This window comes from Rhinolophus sinicus, chromosome 15, assembly GCF_057876585.1.
Source record: "Rhinolophus sinicus isolate RSI-liver-muscle chromosome 15, RSI-T2T, whole genome shotgun sequence".
Classification (NCBI taxonomy): domain Eukaryota; kingdom Metazoa; phylum Chordata; class Mammalia; order Chiroptera; family Rhinolophidae; genus Rhinolophus; species Rhinolophus sinicus.
Genome location: NC_142515.1, coordinates 13,383,920 through 13,404,266, shown reverse-complemented (window position 1 = coordinate 13,404,266; position 20,347 = coordinate 13,383,920). Strand labels below are relative to the sequence as shown.

Genomic DNA, 20,347 nt, shown 5'->3' with positions numbered 1-20,347 from the left:
CCTGCGGCAGGCCTGTGGGTCAGGCACCAGACACCATATGAGGAAAAAAAGGCCATCAAATATGGGTTTTGAAACCAGACATCTTGGATTACAATCCAGGCCCTGACAGTGGTCACCTGTATGCCTTCTGGCAAGCTGCTCTGAGCCTTGGTTTCTTTATTTGCAAAACAAAGAGATAGGTTTATAAAGTGCTAAGGAAGTGAGAACTACCAACAACTACAACCATCATCACTCTTTATTAGACATTCCTGCCCTTAAGAAGCTCACCCTGCAGAGGCGTGAATGACACATAAGCAACTGGTCATACAGGATAAGACGGCTGGTATCATGTACCAAGTGAGGAGGGTACAGGGCAGAAAACTGTCCACCACTACAGTGCAGGGGAGTCAGGGAGGCATCACACTTAGACTAAAAGGGAGTAGGAGTTTACTGGGCAGACAGCTCCACCCTCGTTTCCTTTGTCTCGCCCTTCTCACTCATCCACACACTCATCCAGCGATCCAGCCACACATCCATTTATGGAGCACCCAGCTTCTGTCAGATAATGTTTTAGGTGCTGGGACATGGCAGCATGTGTCATGAAGTTGACATTTTAGCAACAGGGGACAGTTAATAGACATGTACACAAATATATAAAAGTTGCAGATTTTGGGGGGAGGGGGGTGAGTGCCAGGAAGAAAACAAAACTGGGCTGCAATATAGAAGATGACCTGGGGTTGGATGGGTGGGGCGGGGGTAATTTCAGCTAGTGTGATGGGGGAGGCCTCTCCAAGGACCAACAGGAAGGTTGAATACTGAGGACACAGACCTGGGGGTGGAATGTTCCAGGCAGGGGAACGGGGAGTACAGACACCCTGAGATGGCAAAGAGTGAATGCTTTCCCACAGGAAGGCAGGTGGGGCCGGAGTGAATGAGGGGGAGACATGCAGGTGACCAGGTTGGGTGTGTGTTTTGGGGGGAGAGGGCGGGACTGCAGGAGTTTAACCACAGAAAGCTATGTAAGCCAAGATAAGGTTTTTTTCAACAGGTTTTTACAATTCTGAGGTTTAAAGTCAAAACAGAAAACCTAGTCAAGTACATTTTTTTTCCCCCTTATGCTTTAAAACTCTTTAAAACAACACAAAGGAAGACTGAAAACCTACACCCTCACCCCCCACCCCACCCCGGTCGTTAGGCCCTAAACTTTGTTATGTAAGAACAAACCCCTTCTTTAATCTGTTGCCAGATCCAGATACACTTTGCATCCTAAACAAGCTGCCAAAGCAAAGCACAAAGCTGGGCTTAAACTCTATCGGAGGATGTTCTAAACTTGGCAAAATACATTTCTCTAGCTTTTCAAGTGTGTTTATTTGGACAAGGTATACGGATATAAGCACATATAAGCACGGATGCAAGGAGCCAGCTGCAGAGAACCAAGACAAACCAACGAAATGATTATTTAGCAGTAAGGAGAGATAAAAGCAGTCTGAAGGATAAGCAAACATTTCTGCTTCACCTAATGTTTATGAGCAAAGACCGACCTCAGTGTGAACCCCCAATGCTTAAGAGGCCTCAGTCACATATTTGCCAAAAACATTCTGGGCTTGGCGAACAAGAAAAGCAGCAGTGTTTCTGTCCCCTTTTATGAGGCCCCCTCCTCGCAAGGCCACACCTTAACGGCCTGCAGCTTCAGGCACTGGTTAGGCTTCTGGCTCTTGCAGTCCTACCCAGCGGCCATGCTTAGAAAAATGGAGACGGGGGTCCGTGAATTTCAGCTTTTTCATCGGGCTTCTTTCTCACTATGGCACCTTTACATCCTGTATATTCCAGGCAAGTTCCCATTTGAAGTTGTCTCCTCAAGGACCTGGACGCCCCTGTCCTGATACCTGGTTCAGGAAATGTGGGCTCTTGGAGCAGCACCATCCTGATTTCCCAGTAGACATGCCCAAACCTCTAAGACTTCATACTAGGAAACAGAGTAAATAAGGGATATTTTCTCATCTGTGATCTCCCAGTGCTTTGTTTTGACGGGATAATTTTCTTAAAAACACGGAGGTTGGGAATGCTTTGTCTCTGGGTCAAATCCTAGGGTTGGTAGGCTCTTTATTTTATTGAATCCATGAGGCAGCTTTGGCATGTGGGGCTTTAACTAGTAGTAGAAGTTTAATTTCTGGGCATCGGGAAGAAAAATTTATAAAGCTTCCTCTCTCCAAATTCTCCAACTCGCAGGCCCACTATCTCTGCACCCTTAAAAGAGTCTTCTGGTAGTACCTTAAGCTTTAAAAGCTGCTTGGATGGGGACAGGATTTGTCCATTTGAAAAAATACACTGGATAAGACACAGGCTGCATGCGAGCTTCTGGGTGGTCTTTCTACAGGAATCATTGATGTTCATTTGTTGATTCATCTACTATTGAGCAACTGATACGGGCAGGCACTGTGCTACACCCTGGGGATAAAATGGACCTGAAATACTAGCAAATGCTGGTGGGTCTTAGGTCTAGTCAATGAGGGGGTGAATTTTAAAAATGAGGAAATGTTTCTAATGGAGCACATGGTATATGATACAATGGTACATCCAGGTAGAGGTAAAAGGAAGGTTTGTTTCACAATCAAACAGAAAACGTAACTCTTTGATAACACCATGGGCCAGTCCAAGAATGGACACCAACAAGTAGGGGCATTTCCCAATATGTTTGGCCAAGGCCAAGGGCCACCCTCTGCCCCAGCTGGGCTTGAGGAGACCCTACCGAGTGACCTGTCTCATCCCATTTGGGTGGCAGTTCCTGGAAGCTATGGCACTAAGTGCAATGTATCATGTTCTTAGAGAAGTACCACGAAAACACAACATATAAAACTTGTTTGTAAGCGAGAACTATTTTATGAGCTCATGAATGTGTACTTATGAAATTTAAAGCTATCACTGGAATATGGGTCCACCAAAAGAAGTAAAGTGGATCTAAGCAAAACTGGCTCGTGCACATGTTTTGTACCAGTATTTGTTTGCTACAACTTCCTTCATCTCATAATCCGTTAACCTTCAAAAACAAACTAGCAGTGGCATATGCTAAAGGTGTAAGAAAAATTTTAAGTGGAAAAAATTCTAGCCCTTGAATTATTATCTGTAAATTGCAAAAAAGGCTGTGACTGTTCCATTTCATTGACAAAATGGGACCCAATTCTTAGAAAATGAGAAAGTTGGAAACCCATTGGTAGAGAGGGGGACAGGAAAACTGAAATGAAAGTACTCAGCTGTAGGCCCCAGAAGAAAAAAACAAATAGGTGTGTCCAGATTTACTCAAAGCTCACAAATCAAAAAAAAAAAATCAAAAAAAAAAAATATATATTTACAGACCTGATAAGTTGTAGGTAATTATTTGCTTTATGAAATGGGCTATTATATGAGATCTGTTTTTTTTTTTTTTTTTTAATAGTACACTCCTGGGATGTACTTAGGATAGGATTCAACTTAGAGACGTTTGATTGCTATACAACCAAGGCACCATATCAAATCAGGCTGAATAAGGCCCATAAGGGACCCTGACGGGAGAGGCCAGGAGCAGGTGTATATCTAGAATAGCACTTAACCCTTTCTTCCTACCCAGCCCAAGATGTGATTTCAAACAAAAACCAAGCAAAATAAAAACCAAAATGGTCAAGGCAAAATACTTGTCCTGTTACGGTTCCTTGACTCAGCCACTCTCCCGTGGGGTCTGGTCTCACCCCTCATAGCCCTCTTTTCCTCATGGGCAGCAGGAGGACTCAAAAGTGTTTTTTCTTTTTTTTTCACAGCAGTGGCTCTCAACCTGGGGGATGGGGGATGGGAGGGTGGCAATTTTGCCCCACAGGGAACATTTGTCAATGTCTGGAGACATTTTTGGTTGTCACAGTTGGGGAGGGAGTGTGCACTGTCATCTTGTGTGTAGAGGCCAGGGATGATGGCGAACACCCCAAAGGACAGTCCTCCACAAAGAAATATCCCAGCCAAAATGTCCTTGCGCCAAGGCTGAGGAACCCTGGCCTACAGGAGGGGAAATCATGACTGTCTCTCTATGGACCTGTGGTGCAAATATCAAGTACTTCATACTTTCCCATCCATTTAAATTAGCTATTATTTAGTTGGAGGGAAAACCCCTCACAGACCTCTGTTGTCATGTGTAGTCAGTCCCTGAACCAGCTGGATAAATCGCTGGTGTAAGGGTTAAACCCATTGACATATGAAAATGCCTAAGCAACCCAGTTGAAAACATTTGGTCAAAACATGCATTCAAATTGCTATACAGAGAGCTTGGCAAAGCCTCACACTCAATCTTAAAAAGCCTTCCAAAAGTAATTTATACCAATGAGCCGTGGCAAATTCACCTACTCTGTAAGTACATCTTGATTCAACAAGCCTTTTGATCCATTACAGAATGGCAACAATTATATTTTAATTAGTTATTTTCACTTACTTGTCAGAACCTGTTTGTATAATCTAAATAACTTCACATCCTCTTAACATTCCACATGAGACTGCCTCAGAGAAAACAGGCTCAATTTTCTTTTAAACCCCCAATCCCAGTTAAGTGATAGATGGAGCAGCTATGGTGACAACACTCCTGCTGGTTTTTGGCTAGACTCACTTTTTTTTTTTTTTAACTTTCCCAAATCGTAAATCTATTTCTTTCACAGTTGAGATGATTTTTCTTGTCTCATTCCTTTTTTAGTGCTAGCACAGCCTACTTTAAAACTTTTTTTTTACTAAAAAAATAAACTTTAGAGCATAGTTTGATTAATAACCAGGTTTTTAGAAAAATTCATTTCTTTACAAAGGCAAGACTCTCTCAATTTCTCTCATTTCCTCCCCAAAGATGGTAAGAGAAGCAACAATCAATCTCTTTTAGCTTGTAGCTGGAACAAAATATGAATAACAAAACATTTTGCTTCCTCATTTTCATTCATGGGGAACTTCATTAAAAAAAACAAAACCTCACACATTTATAGTAACATAAATCTACTCAATTCCCCATGCCATTTTTACTACCAAATCCCCTAAATATGACTCTAAAGTCTTTTCATCTCAAATATAAATTCCACAGAGCTCCACAAACCACAGACAAAACAAAACAAAACAAATCTGGAAACCACACTCTGCTTTCAATCTTGGCTGTAGCAGCCTAAGAAAGCACAAACATTGTTTAAAAGGTCTCTAAACTAGAACTCTCAAATAACCCGCCTTTCCTGCCCTTTACTCTAGTACTGTATCAATGAAGAAAAGCTCCGTAGTTCATTCTGTATCGTAAGAAAAACACAAAGGTTAGGTAAAATGTATTTCAGGCCAGTGTAAGTGGCTTCTGTCGCCGGCATCTGGCAGACCACATCTGGAGGACCCTGGAAAAGGGTGGCGGAGGGAGCCAAGAATTTCATGTCTGCCCTGCAAAGCAAAGGCACCTCGTGCAATGCCGGCTTTACCTGCTGCCAGGGCTCCTTCCACTTCTGTTCCTTGGCTGTGCTCAGCAGGGAACTCCTTGGGGCTTCAAACTCAGCACAGTGGGAAGAGGCTTGCAAACCTCAGCCCCGCCGACTGGGGCTTCCCTGCGCGCCTGGGTTACCTAAGCAGGTTCCTCTCTGCTGATAGGACAGCAAATGTGCCTCTCTCTAGAGATACACACCGGAAAAAAGAGCAGAGTGGGGCAGGCGCTCTCACGCCTCCCTCTCCTCACTGCACCTACCAGTTAAACACACACACACACCAGTAACCACAACGGGCTAGTCCATGTTACCAAAAAGGAAGGGGGGTAGGTTTCCTTTCTTTAAGGCGGATTGGGAAAGTACCATTTCTCCACAGTCACTCTCAGTGGTCTGCAGCATAACTCTGACAGTAATTGTCCCCAAAGCAGAGGCTCGAATTGAAGCCAGAGTCTTTTGCTTTTTCAGTTTCTTTCTTGGATTTGAGACGATGCAAAGATGCACAGCTGAGCACAGGTCTCATCTAATAGCTGGCAGCCTTCTCTCCCAAGTCACTGTTTCTGAGACCCGTGTTACGAATATTTTATGGAAGTGTAATAAACTGAGTGCAACTTGATTTTGATTTCCATGTTATTCAAAATTTTCATATTTTAGAATGTTCGTATTCATAATTTTTCAGGGAAATGTGACACCCAAAAATCTTTGCTCATCAAGCTTCCGTGATTCCTATTGTGAGTATATTTTGTATCGTGCTCTTTTAGTGCAGCAAAAAAATTATTAGATGCCTACATTCCAGATACTTTACACATATTGCCTCATTGTCAACCATCCTGCAGAAAGCCCAGATGGACCAGCAACCAAAGGCGAAGTCACGGGATCTTCATAGATGGGAATGGAGAGGAGCCAGACACCTTCTACCACGACAGCACAGCACCTTTCCATGGACCCTTCCTTAGGACCAGGGCAAGATTCTGTTACAACTGTTGCAAATTTTAACAAGACTGAAGTGATTTAGGGAAATCTGTCATGGAGATTATTTGCCCATAAAGATCAGCTAATAGAAAGACCGTTTGTGGATGTATGTAATTGCTCTGAACTGGTTTGGAAGCACTCCCAAAACACTGCTCAAACAAATGTATGGTTTTTAACAACAAAACTGTGCTTCTAACATGAAAAGGAAGCGACTGGATTGCACACTATAATAATTACAGGCAGCATCTAAATTTCTGTGCATTTTTCTTCCGAGGAGTCAAAAGCCTCCAGGAAAGGGCCTTTACTGCACATTTGCAGGGCCAGTTTCTCCAACTGTGATCTGTAGGCTTCTCCCAGCCGCCCACACCAGAATCACCCAGAACAGGGTAGCATGTGACATGCAAATGCCCAGCCCCAGTGTGGACCCCTGAACCCGAGTCTCTGGGTGAGCCTGGGAATCCATACTTTAAACACGATATCCAAATGATGCTTATGCCAGTGGACTCAGGTCCGCAGCCTTGGACTGTAACATCCTGGCAGTTAGGGACTGAGCCTTTTGCCTCTGTCATCCCAGAGCTTCGCCTCCTGCTTGGGACATCAGTAGGCAGTCTACTCTCTGACAGAGAAGTAAAGGAGTCCCTGCTTACAAAGGCAACAGGGAAACTCAACTAGGCTCCCAGTCACGTGGCTAGAGTTACGGGAGCGTCCCAATCGAGGTCACTGCTCCCCAGGCTTCATCCTTTTTCTACCCTCCTGTATTTGGAGTCTCGGCTCCTTGTTCAGATTTTATTTAGCCTCTAGGTCTTCCAGGATGGGAAGAAAGAAGATGGTGTGTTTTCAGATGTACCAAGCAAATTCCCAAATTTGTGAGTTTCCCAATGAAAAGGGCCCCACATCACCACCACGTGGAGTCAAGACATTCAAGACTCCTGCCTGCTTGGTCAGTCAGGCCCTGGTGAGCCTTTCTTGTCCATTCACATGGACGTCATTTGGGGCAAGAGAGTGAAGAGTAAAGAATCAGAAGGGGGCGGGGAAGCGCCAAAGGGGGGAACACAGATTTCTGTGTGAGACCATGGCAATGTTCTAAAACTGGATTGTGATAATGATTGCACAACTCTGTAAATGTACTAGAGATCATTGAATTGCACCCTTAACCTAGGTGAGTGGTAAGGTATGTAAACAAAGGTGTTACTAATGAAAGTGGCAGCTGGTAAAAATCTGTGCCAAAGGGACTCAGTGCTATTTCTTGCACGTGGAGGGCCCCGGGTGAGCAAGGAAAGAACCGAGACAGATTTGGCGAGCTGTGTTCAAATTCCCCCTCTGAAGTTGGGAAGAGGACTATTTCTTTCTCAGAGTATATTATTTTTACAGTCCAGAGAAGCCAAGAGGCCTCTTTGTCATCATCATTAATACTGATGAAGGCCCCATATGGACAAATGGGCTGGGCATTATATTAAACAATAAAAGAGAATAACATGAATCCTGACACAGATCATACTCGGGTGGATGCAATGCAATAAGGCATTAACAGACAGGAGAAAGGCACGTGGGCATTTACTTCCCAAGCGAGTGAAAGGAAAAGGTATTTAGTAGGGTGGTGAGAATTTATGTCCCCCAAATATATGAACTCTTTAATATTTTGGCTCAAGGCCATGGCAAAAAATTCCAAATGTGAAAAATAATCATTCATTCCCACATCTTTACTTAGCAGCTGTTAGATGCCTGGTAAAAAGTAATAGACAAGTCTTGCTGAAACGATGGTAGATTGAATTTGTGAGCACAAATGCATGTGAATACAGCTCAGCGAGCTAAGAAATTTTCAAGCCAAAGCATCAACATGACTGTAAATATGACTGTTAACTTGTGCATCTGAAATAATCACATGTAATTATACCTGAGAGTAAAAATGACAGGGGTGAGCCTGAATCCTTCATTCAAACAGGAAATCATGAGCACATTCAAAACACTGAACTTTCACAAAATCGGTTTCTTCATTTATAAATGAAGGACATGGAAAAATGTTTCTTGGTGCCCTATTTATTACTTATTATTAAAAAGGAAGGGGGGTAGGTTTCCTTTCTTTAAGGCGGATTGGGAAAGTACCATTTCTCCACAGTCACTTGCAGTTGTCTGCATCATAACTCTGACTAATTGTCCCCAAAGCATATAATAAATTAATATTATTAATTTATTGTTATTAATTAATAAATTATAATAAATTAATAATAAATAAGTAGGGCACCAAGAAACGACTCATTTATTATTATCTGACGTATGCTTTTAAGAGGTAGGTATCATTATCCACAGTTCATAACTGAGGGTGCTGAGGCTCAGAGTTTAGGCAACACACTAGCCAGTTCTCAGCTCCCCATGTAGCTCATGGAATCATATCCTGGTGTGCCTGGCTGTATTGATTCATTCTGCAACCCACACTTCTCTCTCTCCCACCTCCCCTAAGGCCACTTCAAGATCCAAAATTCCAGATTTTATCTCTGTCTCCAAGATGCTTTTGCTGCAGGGCCATGATAGTGTATAAACAGTTTGCATTGGCAAGGCCACTCTGAAGTGTCCTTATGGGGGAAGAATTACTGCACCAGTTCATTTGTGCTGGGCTGGATGGGCACCAGCCCTAACCGTCACTCCTCCTGGCCCGTTGGCAAGCTCTAAGCAGGTCCATCTGCTGGAATTGGCATAACATCCCTCACAAGGTGGGAAACCATGAGGTCCAGGAAGCAAGCACATTCAGGTGGAAAACAGGACAGGACGCAGCCTGCTCCTAGTAGGACAGGCAGCAGGGCAGCATGGTGGCCTGGGGCCAAGGGGACAAAATACCTCCATCTCCCCCGGAACACTGATCATCTCTTGGGCCTTGTGGAAAGTTTTACATCATTACCTAGAGAAAGCTGTGCCCAGAATAGAAGTTGTCCTGGTGATCTTTGGATGGGGCCATTTTTCAATGTGTCCCCCAAGTTAAGTGCTCACTGAAAGAGGTTAAGTGGACAAAAGCACTGGGACAAAACAGAGCTGCGGTAGCTCGAGGTAACCTTGTTTTGTCTGAGTTGTCACGAATCTAGTAGCTAGAGAAGATGGCGTGAGACCCAAAGGGCTGTCCTAATGCCCACCACAGACACAACCCAGTATCCAGGAGAAAGGCCAGGTCTGAGGGTAGAGAGCCACTTGCCTCTCTTGCCACCCACCACTGGCCAGGTGCACAGATCAAAGTGGATGGCAAGTAGTTTCTAATGGGGATGATCTTTCAGATGGAGTATGGGTCCAGGTGAACCCACAAAGCCAGTTTATCTCATAATTAAACTAAAATAATGCTGACCTATAATGGGAAACGTATTTTTTTTTATTTTAAAAATTTACAACCTGGTTGCTTACAAAAATGATTTAAAGTGGAAAATCGCACATGATGAGCATGGAATGAAACCAAACAGCAAAATCAATCACATGTTTAAAATCAAAGGAAAAAAACAAGGTAGTAGGAAAAAAACTGATCGAAGACCTCAATAAAAGCAGCAAATAGAGATAAAATGCCCACGCTCACCTGCCTATAACTACCTACTCCTTAAGATCCAACGCCTACTTCTTTTCTAACAATTGACAAGAAATCTCTTTTAAACCCGAGGCATTTACTGTGTGTGCCTCTTACTTGGCCTTCATACACCGTGGGCCCCCAGTTACCTTCTGTGTACTGAGATACAACTCTCTTTCTGCTCCACCAAAAGGTCATGAATACTACCTTGGAATTCCCTGAAGGGCACCTCTGTAGGGCAGGTGAGGCACCTCAGAATCGATCACTTAGAAGAAGGGATATAATCATTTCCTTTAGGTTTGCAGGGGTAAAAGAAGATCTGAACCGAGTCAGGAATGGGAGCAGGTAGGGGACAGCAGGAAGGAAAGCGATTGGTGCTCTGGGCCCATGAGAAAGCAGACACATGAGCCCCTTTGAGACCCAGGATGTGCTGGGTCCTGGAGAGTAGAAAGGACAACTCTGAGGGGTCATCACTTCTGTGTCCAGAACAGTGGCCAGACCAGGAAATCTATCCCTTCAGTGTGCTCGGCAATAACTTGTCTAGGCAGGCTGTCTCTCTGCTGTGGGGTCCTACTTATTTCTAAAGGTCAATACCATCACTGAGAATCACCGTTAGGCTCAAGATGCTGCAATAGCTTTGGGCACTCCTGAGCCCTTGGAGTGGGGGGGGGGGGGGGACCCTGAACACTACAGAGGGTGTAGTTTTAGCCTTGGCTACCCTATTACTTTTAGAAATGCATGCCTTATCTATCTGAGAACAAGTCCTAAATCTTACATTTTCTTCTGTGGCCCCCAATGTTGGGCCACAAGCATTTGCTCTGTGCTACTGGTTAGTTTGTCTGGAAGCGTCCCATTGCAACACTTAGTTCAATTGTCACCCCCTCCTCCCCATCTCATTAGCAATCAGCTAAACTCTCTGAAGTTAAATAATTAATTATTAATAACACTGAAATAATTAATAACACTGAAAAACTTCTCTAGCTTCTAGATTCTTTTAAACTCAAAATACAAACTCTTTTCACAATGTCATTTCCGGAGAAGGAAGCCCTTCCATTTGGCCTGGCAGGAAATGGGGTGATTTTTCATAAATACCGAATCTTTACTGCCTGTGAACAGTCTTCTGTTACTCTGGCAACATATTTTCTCTTGTCATTAATGTAGGAGAAAGTGTCTAACATTGGATGAATCAGACAGATTTTCCTCAAGTCATTTTGTACCAATGTGCTTATGTGCTGCTGGGCCAATTCCCAATCTGCTAATGATGAAGGGGACAAAATATGAGCACCAGGCTATTCTTTGCAAATAAAATGTTGCAATGAACACATCATGAACCCTGTGTTGAATTTAAACGTTGGTTCACTTTCCCACACTGGGAATATTTTAGATTAATCAAGTCACACGCTATGATGAAGAGCACAGTTCTGAGCAATGGCAACCTGTGGCCATGCAAGAGCATGAAAGTTTAAATACCCACAAGGCAGGCACCTGGCATACAATCTTGCATTAAGACATTTACTGACTTGAATCCCCACCGTTGTTCTTTACCCACTTTCTTATACCTAATAAGTTAAACTGTCAAAGACTGGAAGGAAGGAGAGGAGAGGGAGAGAGGGGAGGGACGTAACCGGCTACTCATTATATCAGCGGCTTTGCATGCCTTTTTTTTTTCAAATCCTGCAGCCCTATGAGGTAATGATTAGTATTCTCATTTTAAAGATGAGGAAACAGAGAATGACAGGATTACAATGATCGCCTTGTATATCAATCTCTGCATAGATAGATTTGTATATATGGATGTACATATATATTTGAGACGTAATCCACATTATAAAACTCACCCTTTTAAAGGGCACAATTCAGTGGGTTTGTTCGTATATTCACAGAGTTGTACCATTACCACTATCTAATTTTATAACATTTTCATCACCCCAAAAGAAACCAATACCATTAACAGTCACTTCCCCCTTCCACAGCCCCTGGCAACCACTCATCTATTTTCCTGTCACAATAGGTTGGCCTAGGCTAGACATTTTATATAAATGGAATCATATGTGGTCTTTTGTAATTAGTTTCTTTCACTTAGCATAATATTTTCATGGTTCATCCATGTTCTAGCCTATATCAGTACTTCATTCCTTTTTAAGGCTGAATAATAGTCCATTGTATAGATAGACCATATCTGGCTTAACTCCTTTTTAAAATTAGTCCATTTCTACAGTTTATTGTTAAGCTACAGTTTTAAATTAGGAAAGGTGACTGGTATCCCTATATGGTCCTGCTTCACAAAATCTACTAGACTGTCACTGGGCTGGGGAGAGTCCTCGATTACAGCTCTGTGAAGAAAGTGTGCTCCTTACTCTGGGACAGCATCATCCATCTACCATATTCTCTAAGGACCACGCCAGGGGCCCTTGGGAAGCCCACGCTGATTGAAGGAGAAAAGACGGTATGAGGCATGACTGCATGGTCATACAATAGGCTCTCCCAGCAGTGTCACGGGTGAAAAGGAAACCAAACAAGCAGCAAATATTTCTTGTCCTGAAAAGAGATATAACAGGGCCACTAAGGAGGTAGGCTTTCTCCATGGCACCAGGAATGGGAAATTTTGGTCCTTCAGTAAGCTATTTGGGGAGGCAATTACTTGTTTTCAGCAATGATTACTGCCAGGTAGATCGTGAAGTAGTGTGTGAGTGTGTGAGAGTGTGAGTGAGTGTGTGTGTGTGTGTGTGTGTGTGTGTGTGTGTGTCTATCATCTGAGAACTGAGAGATCTGACTTCCCATCATGGTTCTAGAACTAATTAACCCCCAAGTCTCTGGCACTCTGTCACCTTATCTGTAAACGAGGCCGGTAGGAAAGGCCTTGACTACTTTGTAGGCCTGTTGTGTGAATTAAATATTTATGAGATCCTTTGAAAATGTTAAAAATATTATATTATACAAGAGCAGGGGATTGTAGCGGTTCACTGTCCACTGGGACACAGACCATCTCAACCAGTACTACTAAGATGACTTGATTCTTTTCTCTTCCCTGATCCTCCAAAATATTTGGCTCCACAGTTAAGTGGAAGAAGACATGAATTCCTCTGAGCAGTGAGAGTGGGAAGAACACAATTGATTTTCTGCGTGAACATGAGTTGTTATTCTTGCTTTGCATGCATATGATATTCCACAACATAAGAAAGGGGGGATGGCATTTCAGCCGGTCTTTTGCAAACGACATCTTCGACGGTGACAGAAAGATTACATGCCATGCAAATGCCTTGGGATAACCTCTGTTTCCCCTCACTAGACAGAACACGTTTGCCCAGGACAAGACCTGCTTGCTGCTTATGGCTATTACCACATAACATGCTGAAAATACCTACAGCAAAAAGAAGGAAGGGAACGGGGCCTCCAATTCATAACGTGAGCTAGTTTCACAGGGAACATCATCAGGATTTGCCCCTGGGCTTGATGAAAAAGCAGTTCTAGTCAAAAAGTAAAACAAAGCCACCTGTTTTTTTCAATCCTTCAGAGAACCAAGGAAAAGGATTTGGTGGCATCATGTTGTGATTCTGTTTCCTACACTGCAGGAGTTCAGCAGGAGGGGGTCTAAAGCGAGTCCAAATCCTGTCTTTTCGTCCATTGTTTTCAAGTCAACAGATAAAGACAGGGTGTGTTGCCCCTGTAAGTATGAATGGAAAGACATCAGAGGGGCAGGATTTGCCACCGGCTACATTGAGGTGTCTCTATCCTGTCGTGTGGTATACGTATTGTTACAGAGACCATCACACCTTCCTCCGCAGAGAGCACAGCGGCACAGTAAATATCACACCACATAACGACGTGTGCTGCTAGCCTTTTTGAAAAACAGGATTGATTTCTTGGGTGTGGTGAGGTGAGGAGGAAAGGAAAGGGAAAGCCTATGAGACCGAGCGAGAGAAGCATTCTTCCTTGTCTGTAAGAATGCAGACAGTGCAACTTTCCTTTGTCTCCGGGAGAGGACTCACAGGAGGACGGCTCCAGCCTGCAGTCGGGCAGGTGCCTGCTCAGGGCGGCACCACTGCAGCGGAGCCGGCTCTCTGGGGAGCCAGTGGATGAGAACATTTGTCTTGAAGGAATCAGTGGAGTGCTGAGTAAACACAGAGCCCCTGGGCGGCAGGCGGGAGGGAATTGTGCAAGAGAACAGCCAGGCTAAGAGAAATCCGCCCTGGGTCTGCGGAGAGAACAGCCCAAGACTAGGGGAGCGGACACGGGACACCCCGTTTTCCTTTACCCTCAAGACTTCTGCCTCCAGTTTGACATTTGCTTTGCTTTTCTGTGCTGCCTTCATTTTGGAAATATTGGCAGGCGACAGTCTGTGTCCAGGAAAGGAAGTCAGTGGGAGTCAAAGATCTCCTAGGACCATCCACTGAAGATGGAAGAAATTCATATAAAAGGGATGCCTCCTGATGTCTACTGACATCTGTGACCTAAGTCTCAAGTCTCAGGAGCTTCCTGTACCATTAGGCAGCTAAAGCAGAAGGGGCAGAGGGGCAGGGGAGGAAGGGAGGGCGACAAAAGTTGTTTCAGAGAAGAGTTCAGAGGTGGAGAAGGAGAGAGAAGGCTGTCGGAAAACTCTAATACCTCACACTAATTTGCTCCTGGACTTCTCAATTACGAGACATGTTGTAAAACTCTTCAGAACACTCCTGAATTTACAAGTTCATTAGCACAAGCTTTTAAAGATGTGCCATTTATAGGAGGATCTCTCTAAAAAGAGAATATTGTTGTTAAAAACCAAAAGGACGCTAATGGTAAATAAAGCTTCAATTTGAGTGTATGCTATGTGCTGGTGTTACTGCCAGTTTCTAAATGGTCTCTCAAGAGAGATCTGCTGGCTGTGATCCCTTAGCTCTAAGACATGAGAATTACGGAATTCACATCCTTGGAGCCAAAGAGATTGGAGGAGTCCAGTGGTCCATGGCTTGGATTTACATACATATTTTTAATGCTTGTATTTAAGGAAAAGCTGAGGCTCAAAGAAATTGCCAGCGTTACCAAGGGCACCCAGCTGTGAGTTCCAGAGCCACGGGGATCAGAGCAGATCCCTCATTCTCTTATCGTCTGGAGCCCTTTTCATTGAAACACATGCAGGTTTTCCTCCCCATCCTTTGGGAACAATGTGATAGGGTTTATGAGTATTAAGGAATAACAGTGGGAAATAGGCGTTTTCGATCAGGGTAGAGTTGCAGAGTTTACTTGTGAAATGGGGATAGTCTGAGAGGCTGAATGACCTTTCCAAAATTACTCAGGCATTGGTGCTGTGTCTGCAGCGTCTTGCTCATCACCCAGTGACTCTCCCCCTTCTCAAAGCTCCCTCAGGTGTCTGGGGGCATCTCAGGTGACACCGCACCCAGAGAAACGTCCTTAGGGCACCTCTGATGCTTAGTTCAATTAAAACCACACTGGAGCTCCAGCCCTCACTGGGATGATATCTGTGCAAGTCACCAGGCTGACTGCAGTAGGCTGAATGTGGACCCCAAATGATACATGACAAGTGTCCTCACAGAAAGGCAGAGGGAGGATTGACACGGACAGAAGGGAAGGCCATGTGATGACAGAGGCAGAGGTCAGCGTTTTGCATCCACAGCCACCAGAAGCTGGGAGGAGCAAGGAAGGGCTCTCTCCTGGAGGCTTTGGAGGGCGCATGGCCCGCTGACACCTGGATTTTGGACTTCTGGCCTTTAGAAGTGTGAGAGAAGAAATTTCTGTTGTTTTAGGCCACCACTCTCACAGCAGGCACAGGAAACGGATACATTTACCATCTCTATGGATAAAATAAATCAAGAAACGAAAACACACAAAGATCATAGAATGGATAAGCAAAATGTATATCTATACAAGGGAATATCATTCAGCCATAAAAAAGGAGATTCTGACACATGTTACAACATGGGTGGACTTTGAGGGTGTTATGCTAAGTGAAATAATGCAGTCACAAAAAGACAGATATTGTATGATTCCGCTTATATGAGATTCCACTTAGAATTATCAAATTTGTAGAGATGGAAATTCATAGTAATTTCCAGGGGCTGGGGGGAGAGGGGAATGGGGAGTTGTTATTTAATGAGCATAGAGTTTCAGTTTTACAAGATGTAAAAAGTCATGGAGATGGATGTTGGTGACAGTTGTATAACATTATGACTATATTTAATACACTGAACTGTTCACTTAGGATGGCTAAAATGGTAAATTTTCTATTATGTGTATTTTAGCACAATAACAAAATACTGTAAGCAAGAAGGACAGTATTTATAATAAATCTGCAATCATAATGTTTCTCCAACAATGGGGTCAAAGAACGAAAGGCAGAGAGGAGGAAGGTGGACCTTGTGGAGCTCAGTCCTGACTGATACTGGAAACCAAGCCAAACTGGCCCCCGAGCCGCACATGCCAGGGCACTAACCCTGCCCGACATTTTTCTAGATCACACACCCATCTGAGGAGGGCACCATGACCACTGGGTGGAGATTCAATCTACCTAGAACCCTGGTGCAAACTGCTCCCAGAAGTCCCAGCTCTGAAGGCCGTGTGGAAAGTGTCCAAGCCTTCAACCTTACAAATGGCCCCCGAAGAAACCTGCAGCCAATCTGCTGAGGGCCTTGCCGTTGCAGTGAACACGGAAATACTCGGGCCTCTGTAAGTAAGCAGATGTGTCTTCAAAACGGCATGTTCTTGGACCCAGTTTTACTTTAGCTATTCCTTCCCACAGCTGTTGAACTAAATCTGAAGGTAATCAACACCCCTCGACCCAAGCCCTTTGCCTCCCTGACTCATTTTGGGGAACACAGTTCCATATGTGGACTGAGGAGACAGCTATTTTGATCCTTGCCTTCTGCAAATGTGGCTGCCTCAGAGCCGGGAGCCGTGTTCAATTCCTTCCCACATCTCTTCCTACAGCCAAACATCTGGAAAATGGTTCTGGTGCTTCCTTATTATTGTTTTAAAATGAAATTTCCCAATTGCTCCCAACTCAACAGGTTTATTTCAGTCCGATGCGGCAGATCAAACTGGGGAAAGCTGTGGACCCCCCTCAGGACTCCTCCTGACTGTTCGAGGGCTCCGTGGAGGGACAGGCAGGGGAGCTGCCACTGTACTTTGAGTCTTGTGACAGGGCAGCTGGACTTCAAACTACCCTTTGGGTGGGTCACATCCATTTTCCCCCATAGCTTTCCTGGGATGTGCTCCCCCGGGCCAGAAACCCAGCCCTGATGTACACTTGGGCTGACTATGAACACTTTTTGGAAGGCCGTGAAAACGCCTCCTCCCACACTGATGGTGTGTGTGCAGGGTGGGGGCCCCTCTCAGGCTGCAGGGCGGCCGTAGTCCCCTGACTGGCCTCCCAGTCTCCCCCCTTCACTCCTTTTCCAAGCATTAAAAATAAATTTTTGGTGAAATTCACATAACATAAAATCCACCATTTTAAAGCAAATAATTTCGAGGTATCTGGGGCATTCACAACGTGGTGCATTCACCACTTCCGTGTAGATCTAAAACATTTTCATCACCCCAATTGGGTACCAACAGGAAGTCACTCCCCATTTCTCCCTCTCCAGGCAACCTCCAACTTGCTTTCCATCTCTATGGATTTGCCTATTCTGAAAATTTCATCTAAATGGGATCTTACAGTATGTGGCCTTTTGTATCTGGCTTCTTCCACTTAGCATGATGTTTTCAAGGTTCATCCACATTGCAGCACGTGTCAGATTCCTTCCTTTTAAAGGCTGAATAATATTCCATTGTCTGTATATACTATGTTCTGTTTATCCATTCACCTATGGACACTTGGGTTGTTCCCACCTGGCTATTGTGAACTGCTGCTATGAACATGGTTGTACACGTATGTCAGTGCTCCCTTCCATTCTTTATGCAACAATCTGATCCAATCACATGACGCGCCAGCTACTGTCACCTCAATGGCTTCCCACTACTCAGGATAAAGAGCAAACGCCTGAAGGTGACTTTCCAGGTCCTCTCGCTCGACCCGTCCCTACTCCTGCAGCATCATCTCACACACCTGCGCTCCTGCCCAACTGACCTTCTGTGTCTTGCTGGTGCTGTGCTTCTCCTCACCTGGGCCTCTGCATACGCTGGTCCCTCATCCTGGAACTCCCTTCCCCTGGGGAAGAGGCAAGTGCATTGACAATGCTTCCTTATCTCCCAAATCCAATTAGCTGCTTTTGGAAGGCTGTGAAACGCCTCCTCCACACTGATGGTAGGTCCTAGCACAGAGCCCACCATGCTTTGTATTGTGGACAGAAAGGCATCACAGCTTTTGCTGTGAGATGAGGAGGGCTACGCTGGATCTTGTGTGAAATCCCATGGAAGCTGCCAGAGGCACCTGGGGGGCCTCTGGGATTCAAGTCCTGTGTCTCTGAAACACACCCTGCTGGGAAGTTTGAATGTGATCATGTGGATTCAATGCCCTGGTTCTGCTGAAGTGACGTGACAAGCTGCAGGACCAGTCAGTTGCCTTCCCAGTAGCTGCGAGTCCTGACTCACCTCTGCTCGGTACTCATGCTCCACCCTGAAATGTAGGATGGCTCTGAGGCAATCTTTACTTTTTCAGTCAGAATTGGTTAACACCCCACAGGCCTGTGAGAAGTGGGGCAGTGACTCTGGACTCCCCACTCCCCCCCCCCCCGCCCATAATTCCACAGATGGCCTCCAGCTCAAGGTAGCTATGCTCAGCCCAGAGGTTCCAGAAGCAGTTGGGGCCACTGCTCAGAAGCAGGAACTAAGCTGACTGGGGTGAGGCAGTCACACCTGAACTTGACAGGCTTCGAGCTCGCTCAGCCTGGGCCACACAGGATGTGGATTTCTAAGGGTGGGGAAGTCCACGCCTTCACCTTTCAGCCACCTTCTTTTCTCAGCTTCAGTTCTGAGCCTCTGCTCCCTGAGTCTGTACACTTTCACACACGCACATGTACGCATCAGAGCACACACCGTGCTCACTCCCATGTATACATGCACATGTACTCACACAGACACGCGGCTCTCGCAAGCTCTTCATTTCCTCTTTTCTAACTTCCAAAAATGAAAACAGTCTAAATAACCCTCTTTTCCACATAATAGCCCCTTTATTATTATTTTTTCCCTTCAAATTCTCCACCATTCTAATTTCCACATGAACATTTAGTAGAAACTGCCTGTGAAGACAGGACAACACGTTAATTCTCTAAGAGATTTGTCACCTGCAACTACTTTCTTTCCCCCATCGATGAGAAAAAGATGGGAAAAATGGCAAAAGAGACTGTTATGTGTTTCTGGGGCCTCTGAGGAAAAGGACGGTGGCTTTGAGAGAAGCCCGTCTGTCACTTACCTCCAGGACTTTGCCTGTGATAAACTGCTGACAGGCTTCACATTTCACCCCAAACAGCCCCTGGTAGTCCTTTTCGCAATACGGAGCGCCGTCCCTACAAGACAAAAGTGTTCAGTCCTGAGAGGGGGCCTCGGGGTCGGGAAGACCCTGCAACCACACTTCTCTGACCCTTTCCCACAGGATGGCAGTAGAACGTCTTTCTCGCTCACGCAGGCTTCACAGGCCTGGCAGTCTAGTCAGACATGGTTAAAACCCACGCAACCAAACGAACCAGAGAGAACACTGTCGTTCTCCAGGCTTAACTCAAAAGGAAACCGTTCAAACCATTTTCTCCAGGCTACGTAACAAAACAAAACAAAAACAAACACAAAAAACTGTATTTCATTTACTCCAGTTATCATCCAGCCCAGCGTCTGACTCTAATGTTAAAGAATCCATTACTTGGAGGGATGCTTTGTGTTTTAGTCCCAACAGGCTCAGAGCCCAGGACCCTGTGTTTTTTTGGTGGGTGAAGGAGGGGGGTGGGGTCTACAAATATGTTTAAGCCCTGGAAGGAGGACAAAGGTTTACTAGTTCCAAACAGAGAAAAAAAACATTAGTGAAGGGAAAATTACTAAATGCTTCATCGGTTACGACATATAGCATAACATTACATCAGCTTTGTTAATTGTTAAATTAGGCAATGATTAACATTTCATTACGTTTCTAATAGGCAAACTACGGCAGAAGAATAAAATTCTTTGCAAGTTTTATAGCCAGAAGTTCTTATTGGTTGTGGGATTCATTATGTCCCATGGGGTGGGGTGTGGCCCCCAGAGCAGGGCTATGGGGGGGGGCAGCTCTCAAGGTCCCAGCCACACTTACTTGCTGATGTATTCCCCGGTGAGGACCTTCCCGCAGGACTTGCATTTAAAGCATCCCAAGTGCCACTGCTTTTCCAGAGCCAGCAACGCCTGCCCGTTCTTGATGTCTCGTCCACAACCAGCACAGTCTGGAAAAAAGCAGCAGCCAGCAGTTACTATGTTTGTGTTGCTAAATGCAAGCACTCAGGCTAGCTCTGAACCCCTG

At 44.8% G+C, this 20,347-nt stretch overlaps 1 protein-coding gene across 21 annotated transcripts in view; it reads right to left on the bottom strand.

Annotated features, from left to right (window-relative positions):
- ABLIM1 (actin binding LIM protein 1) overlaps positions 1-20,347 on the bottom strand; it is a 290,923-nt gene that overhangs the window by 70,806 nt on the left and 199,770 nt on the right. For all 21 annotated transcript variants that reach the window (XR_012498401.2, XR_012498399.2, XR_012498397.2 and 18 more), the window contains 2 exons: positions 20,144-20,270; positions 19,280-19,373 (listed from right to left, as the gene is read on the bottom strand). Coding sequence is in view for 14 of the 21 variants with exons in the window: in XM_074339011.2 (XP_074195112.2) it covers positions 19,280-19,373; positions 20,144-20,270 (221 nt within the window). In the remaining 7 variants the exon portion in view is untranslated. The remainder of the gene's footprint in view (positions 1-19,279; positions 19,374-20,143; positions 20,271-20,347) is intronic.